The sequence below is a fragment of the Puntigrus tetrazona genome, chromosome 14 (genome assembly GCF_018831695.1).
Source record: "Puntigrus tetrazona isolate hp1 chromosome 14, ASM1883169v1, whole genome shotgun sequence".
Lineage (NCBI taxonomy): Eukaryota > Metazoa > Chordata > Actinopteri > Cypriniformes > Cyprinidae > Puntigrus > Puntigrus tetrazona.
In genome coordinates this window covers 7,337,874-7,350,083 of record NC_056712.1, presented here as the reverse complement: position 1 = coordinate 7,350,083, position 12,210 = coordinate 7,337,874, and the positions used below count along the sequence as shown (strand labels likewise).

The 12,210-nt window shown below is 36.5% G+C and overlaps 2 protein-coding genes across 6 annotated transcripts in view; one reads left to right on the top strand and one right to left on the bottom strand.

Moving 5' to 3' along the window:
• Positions 1–981: 981 nt before the first annotated feature.
• bbs12 (Bardet-Biedl syndrome 12) overlaps positions 982–12,210 on the bottom strand; it is a 56,055-nt gene continuing 44,826 nt past the window's right edge. For 3 of the 5 annotated variants that reach the window (XM_043256719.1, XM_043256717.1, XM_043256720.1), the window contains 2 exons: positions 7,581–7,740; positions 982–3,000 (listed from right to left, as the gene is read on the bottom strand). In XM_043256719.1, the coding sequence (XP_043112654.1) occupies positions 1,252–3,000 (1,749 nt within the window). In that variant the 5' untranslated portion in view covers positions 7,581–7,740 and the 3' untranslated portion in view covers positions 982–1,251. Of the gene's footprint in view, positions 3,001–3,429; positions 4,353–4,511; positions 4,582–7,580; positions 7,741–12,210 lie in introns of those variants that run through there. The other 2 variants (XM_043256716.1, XM_043256718.1) reach the window with 2 other exon arrangements.
• On the top strand, positions 4,695–10,436 carry cetn4 (centrin 4). Its single transcript, XM_043256721.1, has 5 exons — positions 4,695–4,844; positions 6,379–6,534; positions 7,232–7,360; positions 9,780–9,917; positions 10,164–10,436. Exons 1-5 carry the CDS (start codon positions 4,842–4,844, stop codon positions 10,251–10,253), a joined length of 516 nt encoding a protein of 171 aa, XP_043112656.1. The 5' UTR covers positions 4,695–4,841; the 3' UTR covers positions 10,254–10,436.

The following is a 12,210-nucleotide window of genomic DNA, read 5'->3' as shown; positions in this document are numbered from 1 at the left end:
GGCAGTATAGTACGCGGATTGTAATTAAATACCCTGTGGGTTTTCCATCTCTGTAGATGCGGCCAATGTATGTTTTATTATGTCAGAATGGACAGGACTTAGCTGATGTTTGTCTGCATGAGCCGCCCAACTCACTGCGAGCGAAACCAGCCACCGTGGAGCCAAAATGCCCTCCTGAGCCACTGGACCGCCAAAATAAAAGTCTTAATCTCACATATAAATATATATATATATTCTCCACAGCGGCATTAAAAATGGGAGATATCTTATTATTAATATTTTTCGGAATATTATTTATTGTAGTGCTAATAAATATGAGTTGAGTATGTTTCTTTTCATTTGTGCATTAACAGCAGAATATTTCACTCTTTTCACTAAAACAATATGTAATATGTAAATATATTGAGTATTTATGCATGTAATGCACATTTATGTGCACGTTGTGGCGGTATAGTACGCGGATTGTAATTGAAATAGTCTCAAATGATTTTAGGGGAGTATGAAGTGGTATATGTTATGACAAAAGCAATATATGTACTTAAAAGAACATCATGGCATACCAACATACTGACTTTCTATCAAACAGTCAGGACTCTCTCTCTCTCACACACACACACGTTGTGTTTCCATGTTTTCCATAGGCGTAATGGTTTTTATACTATACAGACTGTATGTGTTATTGTCTTACACGAACCCTACACCTAAACCTACACCTTACAGGAAACTACTGACATTCCTGTATTTTTTAAAAGCTTGTTTCCTCATGTCAAACTCATGTTTACTGGTATTCCTATCCTTGTGGGGACATTTGATCCCGTTAACGTGATAAATACCTGGTACACACATCACACACACACACACACACACACACACACACACACACACACACACATATATATATGTGCATACATATACATAAATTGTTTTAGAAAATGTACATACAAATCAAAATCTGCAGTCTAGATTGAATGAATGACCAACACAATTTTTCTCACACAATTTTTAGGCATTTTCTGTAATCATTTGTCAGATTAATAATTTCAACTTTTCCAACGTATATGTATTTTTGTATAAACAAACAAATAATAAACACAAATTATTTAACAAAACAGATTTTTTATGCACATTTTTGGAACAACACTCATCATGTTTTGTAGCAAATTTTTATTTGCATAGAAAAGACATCTTCAAAGTGAAGAGTTTAAATTCTATTTTGATTTAAAAAACAAAAAAAGAATTATACCACAGATATCAAAGATACATGAGCTCCTTGTAAACATTTCCTCCTTCACTAACGCCTGTAATGATCTCTGCGTCAGACTGAAGCACCAGAAACACCAGATCAAGAGCTCTTCTCCACGCTTCGGTCTTCACAGCCACGTTATCATACACACCAGCTGCATCTGCATCCAGCGATACAGCTTCTCCATCTTTATAAAGTCTCATCTGATGGGCAACAGCCGTCCAACCCTCTGCTTTAGAACACACCGACCCGCTGTTCATCATCAGAGTCGAAACATAATCCATCCAGGCTTCGGCCATAAGCTCCAGCACCACACCTTCCTGTGGGTTTTCCATCTCCGTCTGCTTAGATTGATGAAGCTGCCGAATGCACAGGAGTTCGGTGGTCCCTGCACCACGCAACAGCTGCCTGTCTGCAAGAGCTCGGTGCAACCGATGAGCGCAGCTCCAAAACTGATCCTCCAAGCTTTGCAGTTTGGCAGACACAGAGCTGCTTATGATGGCTGTGACCAGAGACGTGCTTGCAGTCACAACACTGATCGCGACTAAGTCGTTATGTCCACTCAAATCTCGCCGTTGGCTGACTGTAACTCCCTGTCCAACGCAGTTCTGGTCAATCTGTGTGACGTACGAAACCGGGATGGCGCCCGTGCATGCGCCGAAGTCCTTCAAAACGCTGCTTTTAACGCCTTCAATAACCAGGACGTTTGCCCCGAGAGCTCTGTCTTTGAGTTTCACGCCAGCCGTGCCGCTCACAAGCACAACATCTACGCTGAATTCGTGCAGTTTTCCTAACGCGTTCTCGATCCAACGCTCTTCCAGACTCACACCAGACATCTTAGCGTGATCTGTGACGTGCACGACATTCCCGAGCCTGTTGAAACCCACGTGGCGATACTTCTCGCACAAATCGCCGTTCACCAAAGCGATGTTTAACACCTGACTCTGAAGGCGTCGAACCACAGAGGCCTGTTCAGCTGACAGCAACGTGACAAAGCCCCGAAACACGCTTGATTTCTCCTCGGACATGCCTGGAACGAGGCACGTGATCAGTTTTTGAACATCCAAAGATCCGTTTTGTGCATTTTCTGTGTTTTCGGATTGCAACTTGCATGCTTTTATAACTAAACGCATGGAGGAGTCGCATCCGTGGCTGACGGCTTGCGCTATGTGTGTTACGTCATTCAGAGCTGTTTGTGTGTTTTCAGTTTGGAAACTAAAGTGTCTGCTGTGTTTTAGTGTCGACTTGATATTCTGAGAGTGTTTAACATCCATGAGCCGCATCTCCGTGTCCTGTATGTGTGATTTTACAGCTGAACTAGGTCCGCAGTCCTTTACTTTCTGGCAAGACACTTCTTCCACATTTACAGCAGATTGTTTGCACACCTCTAAACACAGCTCCAGTCCTTTCCTCATGGCTGTTTTTATATCCAACACACTTATTCCTCTGTTTAGGCACTCTAATGCAACTCTACTCCAGACTCCGGCCAGAAAAACCAGCGTGCCCGTCCCGGAGCGGAAGAGCTTCTGCTGGGCCTGGACCGTCTCAAGCAGCAGTTGTCCGACCGAGCCTTGCAGCTCGATATTCTCAAGCAGACGTGAACAGGAGCCGACCAATATCGCATCCCCGGCGTCTTCATCTTGGATAAACTTGGGCCGTTTGTTGGGACCCAGAAAGCCATGTGTGGTGGCAGCTATGGCTTCTAACTGCTGGAGGCCGATGTGGCGGCGCTGAGCGACACTGGCACTTACACACATCTGTGAAAAAGGAATAACGAGATGCCGGTTAGTTAGTATTTACAAATGTTATTTAGCTATGTGTTCTAATAGTATTACACTGCAGTCAAAAGGAAAAAACAATGCCAAATACTACTAATAAAATGCAATTAACCATATTAAAAATGTATTTACTAATATAATTTATATAAAACAAAAATGTAATACATAAACAATATATACCCAATTCACTCACTTTGGGATATTTTTGTAATCCTTTATTAAACTTAATATTTGTGAACTCAAATTGTGAAACTAGTGTATTAAATAAGTTCAGTGCAAACAGACTGAAGTAGTTTAAGTCTTTGGTTCTTTTAATTGGGATGATTTTGGTTCACATTTAACAAAAACCCACCAATTCACAATCTCAAAAAAATGTAATATGCCAGTCAGCTAATCAACTCAAAACACCTGCAAATGTTTCCTGGGCCTTTAAAATGCTCTCTCAGTTTGTTTCACTAGGATACACAATCATGGGGAAGACTTCTGATCTGACAGTTGTCCAGAAGACGATCATTGACACCTTTCACAAGGAGGGTAAGCCACAAACATTCATTGCCAAAGAAGCTGTCTGTTCACTGAGTGCTGTATCCAAGCATGTTAACAGAAAGTTGAGTGGAAGGAAAAAACGAGAAAGAAAAAGATGCACAACCAACCGAGAGAACCACAGCCTTATGAGGATTGTCAAGAGAAATCGATTCAAGAATTTGAGTGAACTTCACAAGGAGGCTGGGGTCAAGGCATTAAGAGCCACCAGGAATTTGGCTACAGTTGACGTATTCCTCTTGATAAGCCACTCCTGAACCACAGACAACGTCAGGAGCCTCTTATCCAGGCTAAGGAGGAGAAGAACTGGACTGTTGTCTAGTGGTCCAAAGACATGGTTTTAAAGTAAATTACTGTACTGACAAACATTAAAACTTCACATCTGACATTGAGAAAATATATAGTCATGTTGCATTTATATTACACTTCATAAAATTTGGATTTTCTTTCTAATAAAATACTAAAATAAACAGGTAACAGGACAATAACGGTTTTATTGTTGCAAACATTTATCGTTTGTGTTATTAAGCTCAGTTCTTTTATTTTCAGGTTTTTGTGTTCTCATCTGTGAGTGACAGTAAATTAAGATCAACAGGCTAATATTTGTCAAGTTAATATTTAATAAAATAATGTGGATCCTGCGCACACTTTTCACATGATTAAATCAGATGAAATACATAAACTATGCATACATTGTTGACAAAGGCACCAAATGCTGCCATATTAGTTAAAATAAATGAGGTAAACTGACTTAAAATATCAATTCTGAATGATATAATGGTCGACTCGAGGTTATGCAGTCTTATTGGCAAATTAGCTTCTGCTGTATTTTACGCAGGCAAAACAAAGTATTCTGCGTATCAATTAGATCAAATTTCAAGACAAATTCGAGTCATATACACTAATCCTATCGTATACAATATCCTAATCAAACCGAAGCTACTTACCTTCACCGCTGAGCTGCATTGTTTACGTGGTGAGGCCATGTTCTGAAATGCGCATGCGCACAGCACCACAACACGCTTGCTAACGGCTCGTTGCTAAGAGACAGACGCCAAACTACAACCCCCGCCCGCTCAGGTTTGATTGGTGGATTACGTCCCAGACAGAAAGACTGCAACTGCTATTGGATCAATCAGTTGTCAATCACTCAGAGGCCACGCCCTATCCAACCGCGCTCAAGGAAATCAACGACATTGACAGCGTTTCCTACTCTTGTTTACTAACATTTCACGCAAGCTGCAAAGCTGTGGTTTGGTTCTTCCAAAACTTTCGAAATGGTAAGTATAGATTAAGTTACTTTTAAAACTTTGTAAACGAACTGACGTTGGATGAAACTAAATAAGAGTATATATAGTTGTTCGTTAGCCTAAACTGTTAGCTTGTTGGCGTTATTGTTATGGAAACCAAGAGCCAGACATTAGCTTCATTGGCTGAGATGAAAGCTATAAACTGTGCGCTTCTTTAAATTACATTATGAATAAAACACTTGTATTAGGGTCACATAGACACTGTTATTCCTTACAGTATATGTGCTTGCTTGAATCCTAATTAAACCGAAGTTTTGTAAGTGATTGCGCATGTGATTATGAAACTAATCCAGCTCTTAAAATCTCCCACCAAATACAGATAAGCCTGTGAATAACTTATGTAAAAGTGATTTAATTAAGTAACATCCTTTATCCTTGCAGGAGAAGATTGCTGTTAATTGAAACAAGTGCAAATTAGATTAGATTGTAAAATAATACAACCATATATATGATAATATAATAAGTAAGTATTTATATATATATATATATATATATATATATATATATATATATATATATATATATATATTAGTAAAAGTGTGAAAATTTTTGTAAAATGTTCTAAAAAATTGCATGTACAAAAAAATTGTGCAGGAAATGCAACATTCATGTATTTGTTTTTATTTCCAACAAAACTCAGTAAGAACAGTAAGAACTTGGAGGACTAACCATGAAGAAAAAAAAAAAAAATATCTAACAATAAATAAATACATAATAAATTCATTATAAATTATTTCATATATTTAAAACTTTAATGTTAATTATTTTTACTTTGTTTATATTGTATTCATTTATTGTATGTATTTATGCATCTATTTATTTTACTTCAGATGTTTTTATTGGTCTTTTGTGAGACAATACAGATTAAATAATGATAACAAGGTAAAGATATTACACATTATTTACAATCCCCTCGTTCATATTAACTCAGTGAGACGAATAAATAAATAAATAAATAAAATAAAATAGAATTTTATTAATTATTTATTATTAATCAATTAACCAATATGTCAGTAAATAATACAAACAAATCGGTGCACAGGTAGGACTAATATAATCCATAAGTGATCCGTAGGTTATAAAAGGATTTGAGGGAGCCAGAAAGTGAACATCTTAACTTTTCAAGTCTGATACAGTAAAACATGTCCTATATCCACCTGTACTGTGTTGGAGGGGAAGAAGGATAGCTTGTCTGGCCAAGATTGTGGTAAAAGCAACAACCTTACTATCTCAGAATAATATAAGTGGATTTTGAACAATTGGTTGCCACTTTGAACGATTCTATAATTGTGGCATCCGTAATTGTAATTGCAATTATAATTGCAAACCATGTCTATAACACATGCATTCAGGGGGAGCATCCATTTGTTTTGTATTTATTTTATTTATTTCCATATTTGCTCATTTCTGCATTTGTGTGTGCACCTTGCTTATAGAAGAAAACAATGATAACACCCCCTGGTGGAAGCATGGCTGAATCTCTCTTTCACCTTTTATTCTCAAGGCTTCAGGCTTCAGGAAACCCAGCGCCACCACGAACCAGAGAAAGAGAACCGGTCCTAAACCAGAACTGACAGAGGAACAGAGGCAGGAGATCAAAGAGGCGTTCGATCTGTTTGACACAGATGGGTCTGGAAACATCGATGTAAAGGAACTGAAGGTAAGAAGGGTGTGAGACCTGTAGCCATAATCTTATATATCTGATAAAGTCCCAGAGTCTAAATTAATTTACCTAATCGTAAAATCCCGTCTGAGTAACTAATCTTACTCCTTATCTACTACTGGCCAATGAATTTGCCATGACCCAGAGGTTACATGCATAATCAGTAATTGTTATTAACAGGAATTTTAATAGATAAAAAAATATATATTTTGAATAGTCTGTTGCTATTTTTTAACACAAATTAAAATTATTTATTGACAAGAAAAAGTTGTTCTTAATATAAATAAAATTAAGAACATTCGTTGGAAGCAAAAGTTCACTCAGAAATGCTCATGCAGATTGTGAGTTGGTGTCTTCATGGGAACAGATTTAGAGAAATGTAGCATTATCTCACTTGCTCATCAGTCGGTCCTCTGCAGTGAATGGGTGCCGTCAGAATGAGAGTCAAAATCTAGAGAGAGTAATCTGCAGAGAGTAATCTCCATGACTCAGAAAATCAGTGGTGTACTGTGAACGGCTTTTTTAAAAAAAAATAAAATGTATAAAATCTGGTTTTTATATATAAGCAAACCATTGTTTGTATGTAGTGTTTTGCCTTGAAACAAAATTTTTTTAAATGTTAGTAATATGAATCCGTTCAGATATGTGTTTAAACGCACTGGTATACTAACAGAATATTGGCCTTTTGCCGTAGGTAGCTATGCGAGCTTTGGGGTTTGAGCCGAAGAAAGAAGAGATAAAAAAAATGATTGCGGATATTGATAAAGAAGGATCGGGCGTAATCAGCTTTAATGATTTCCTTTCTATGATGACGCAGAAAATGGTAAGTCTGCAAGCTGAATGATAACATAACCAATCAGGTGTTTACATGGAAAATGACGTCAGTGCTATTAAAGCACCATGAAAGCCCCTGTTTCAGCACGGGTTAGTTCTCACCGCACTTTTAAAAAACTGCAAAAAGTCTATACACGCGCGCACACACACATGCACACACACATATATAGAAAAAATATCGAAAAACCGGTCTGAATGGTGAACCGCACCTGTTCACGGCTGACGAGGGGCCGTTTGGGCCAAGTCAGGAGAAGCCACGGGAAGAAGCTGCTGCCCCTTACACCCCGGACCAAAGAGGGGAGCACGTGCTAGACTCCGGCCCTTACTTGAAACCTTTCACCCTGGAACACTGCCCGACCTTCACTACTCCTGCAGGACAATATATATATCACTATATTGCCAAAAGTATTCCATCCAAACAATCAGAATCAGGTGTTCCAATCACTTCTATGGCCACAGGTGTATAAAATCAAGCACCTAGGCATGCAGACTGTTTTTACAAACATTTGTGAAAGAATGGGTCGCTCTCAGGAGCTCAGTGAATCCCAGCGTGGAACTGTGATAGGATGCCACCTGTGCAGCTAATCCAGTCGTGAAATTTTCTTGCACCTAAATATTCCACAGTCAACTGTCAGCTGTATTACAAGAACGTGGAAGCGTTTGGGAACGACAACAACTCACCCACGGTAGTCACGTAAACTGACAATAACTTTCTGCAGATTCAATCGCTACAGACATGTGTCATGCGATATATATATATGTATGTATATGTATATATATATATATATATATATATATATATATATATATACTTTATATATAGTAATAATATATATATGATATAAATGTTAACTATTAAGTGATAAAGCATGTTCAACACATGAAACAGACTCATTAAATTAATGAATCACGTTTGTACATCACAGTTCAAACGATGCTCATACGACTTTGCAGTTCAGCCTAGTATTTGTAAACTATTTAAAGAAAAATATATTATTCAAAGGCTATACCAGGTAGTTATTGAATACATATAACAGTGTTTCTTTAGTATCTTTGATTACTTTTAGTAATATTGTTGCAAGACCCATGACCTGCGACTGAGACCAAGCTTTCTGACACTGGCTAGTACATTTCTCTCTAGAATTTCTTGATAGTCTTGAGATTTCATTGTACCCTGCACAGATTCAAGACACCCTGTGCCAGACGCAGCAAAGCAGCCCCAGAACATAACAGAGCCTCCTCCATGTTTCACAGTAGGGACAGTGTTCTTTCTTGATATGTTTCATTTTTTCGTCTGTGAACATACAGCTGATGTGAGGTGTATAAAATCAAGCACCTAGGCATGCAGACTGTTTTACAAACATTTGTGAAAGAATGGGTCGCTCTCAGGAGCTCAGTGAATCCCAGACGTGGAACTGTGATAGGATGCCACCTGTGAATCTCTTTTAGAAGTCTTTCTATCCAGTTATGAAATTTTCTTAGATTTGCACCTAAATATTCCACAGTCAACTGTACCTTTAACATGCTTGTATTACAAGAACGTGGAAGCGTTTGGGACCTGTGATGCGACAACAACTCACCCACGGTAGTCACGTAAACTGACAATAACTTTCTGCAGATTCAATCGCTACAGACATGTGTCATGACCAATATATATATGTATGTATATATATATATATATATATATATATATATATATATATATATATATATATATATACACACTATTATGTGATAAAGCTGTAAAAAACAGTTACACACTCATTAAATTAATGAATCACGTTTGTACATCACAGTTACGATGCTCATACGTTTTTGCAGTTCCTAGTATTTGTAAACTATTTAAAGAAAAATATATTATTCAAAGGCTATACCAGGTAGTTATTGAATACATATAACAGTGTTTCTTTAGTATCTTTGATTACTTTTTAGTAATATTGTTGAATGTTTATTATATTTTTTATCACAAAATATATTATTCAGTCATTATCAGAATTACTGACACCCTTGGCACATATGAACAAAAAGAAACCTGTGAAAATAAAGCATTGTTAATCCGTTTGATCTTTTATTTTAAAAAATCACAAAAACCTAACCTTTCATTGGAATACAAAAATTTGAAAATGTGGGGAAAATTATGAAAAATGTTTTTGAGATTTTTTCAAATTCACACTCTCCACAATTATTTGCACCTTTTAAAAATTAAAAGTATATTTCCATTCTTATTTACAATTGCCAAAAAAAAGCCAAATTCCCTTAATCATCCATCACATCCATCCTCCCCATTTTCAGATTTGAAAAATAAAAGCCTTGGCATGATATACCATTAGCGTGATGTAAAATCACTCAAACTGTGATTTTGGTCATGATGCTCAGTTTAGCTGCGTGTCATTTATCTTTCACAACAGAGTGAGAAGGACTCAAAAGAAGAAATCCTGAAGGCTTTCAGGCTATTCGACGACGACTGCACCGGCAAAATCTCTTTCAAAAATCTCAAGCGAGTGGCCAAAGAGCTCGGGGAGAACCTCACGGATGAGGAATTACAGGTGCGTTCTTCTCCAGATGTGGGGAAATACACAGAAAGAGGATGTTCCTGTGTGTAAAAGTCACAGACGAGTTGTGTCTCTCCTGAGAAAGTGACTGGTTTAGTCAGTGGGTAGTGAATGACATAAGATCAGATAAGATCCCTCATCACGGAGCGACAGCTGACACTGTTAGGAAATACTTTAACAACATGTTTTTGACAATGGCTTTGTGACATGCTTGTGTCTCGGGGTTTTTATTTGGAACAGGAAATGATCGACGAGGCTGACAGAGATGGTGATGGAGAGATTAATGAGCAGGAGTTTCTACGGATAATGAAAAAGACCAGTCTCTACTGAATCCCTTCAACTCTAAAGCTAAAGCTATTAAAGCGTGTCTATAAGTCTCTTAAAAGACTTGGAAGTGTTGATTTGTGTTTCTTTCTTTTTCTTTTCCTTTTCCTTTTTTTTTTTTTTACAAGGTTGTAAAAACATTTTAATCTATACATATTTTGTACAGTATTAAATAAAAATGTATTGGCATCTGTGTGGTCTGTCTCCACGTAATGATCAAGCCCAAAGTGCACAATGAATGAAAATATATATATATATATATATATATATATATATATATATATATATATATATATATATATATATATATATATATATATATATATATATATATATATATGTGTAACACAACACATTGTTTTTTGGGGTTTGTGTGTATATAAGAAGAAATCCATGCGGCTTTGCCCATTGTGATTTAAGGTAATCTTACAGATTATGTTCATATTTACAAGTGTTATTTTTTAATTATGTATTTGTTGCATTTAAACTTTAACAGAATATTCCAGGCTAACATATATATGTAAATGTAATACAATACAACAAAGAAAAGAGTGATAGGCAGATATATAGATTCATAGCCACATCTATTATTATTATTATTCTTATTTTAGTCTTATTAGACAATACGCATTAGAAAAATACTACACAAGTTGATAATCATATTTGCGTTTCAAGTCTAGGATAAAACAAAGGTCAAGCTGAGAGCGAGTGTTGAACTGGGAAACACCTCATCGCCATGCGTTGAATTTTTTTTTACTTTCCCACAAATACAGTAAAACCAGAAAAACTGGCATTTTAAGAAATTAAAATTCTCAAAGTGATCGACAGCCCTAATTCCGCCATGCTTTACTCCCCCTCAAGTTATTCCAAACCTGTGAGTGATTATTTATTTCTGCTAAACTCAAAAGAAGATTGTTTTAAAGAAATACTGGTATTTTTGTCCATGCAAAATAAGTCAATGGGTACCAAAACTAGATACTAACATTCTTCAAAAGAAAAAATCTTTGTGTTCCAGAGAAGAAAGTCAGTCATGCAGGTTTCAAATGACTCAAAGATGAGTAAACGATCAAAAAAATGTAATTTAAGAGTTATGGCAGAGTTATGATTAAAATACAGGTTAACGTTTAAGAATAGGGAACACTTATTCACTTTTAACTATGACTTTTCCCTTAATTTCCCTAATTTGCTGCTTATTAATAGTTCATAAAGTAGTTATTAAGTTTAGGTACTGGGTGGGATTAGGGATGTAGAATTAGGCATTAATATGTGCTTAATTATTAGTAATAAATGGCTGAGTAATCTGCATACTAATATGCAGCTAGTTAGGAGACCCTAAGATAACGTGTTACCAAATTATATTTAGTTGAATTAACACAAATCGACCAGAAAATGTGAAATTAACTTGCATGTGCATGCAAGTCTATGTTTGTATATACCACCAATAATGCTATTTTCAATTTCTGTAGTAGGAGAGGAGCATTCACACAATTGACACAACCTTTTGGGGCTTCTAGTAACTCTTCTGTGATTTTGACACCGGTGTCAAGAATTATTAAATTTTTATGCAAGAAAAATGTTTGATATGATAAAAAAAGCCTTCTTAAAGGCAAAAATAACTGTATTGTGTGATGCATTTGTTGTTATCATGAATAAATGTCCTTGTATCGTGAATATTTTGGCCGCATCGCCCACCCCTATATAAAGTGATCAAAAAAAAAACGTGGATGAACGAGAAAGCAAAGAGCACGAGACGGCTGAAATTAAAAGCAGTTGTTAAAAAACGCGAAAGACAACCAAATCCGTGATGACGCACTCCAAGACGCACACACAAAGTATATTCTGGGCTTTGGTGTGTAGGAATGAAACGCGTTCATACAGTATCCGTTGGTCTTAAAGTGACAGAAACCAAATATACCTGCTGTTGTGGATGTCATAATTATTAATAGAGATTTTGTGTAAAGTC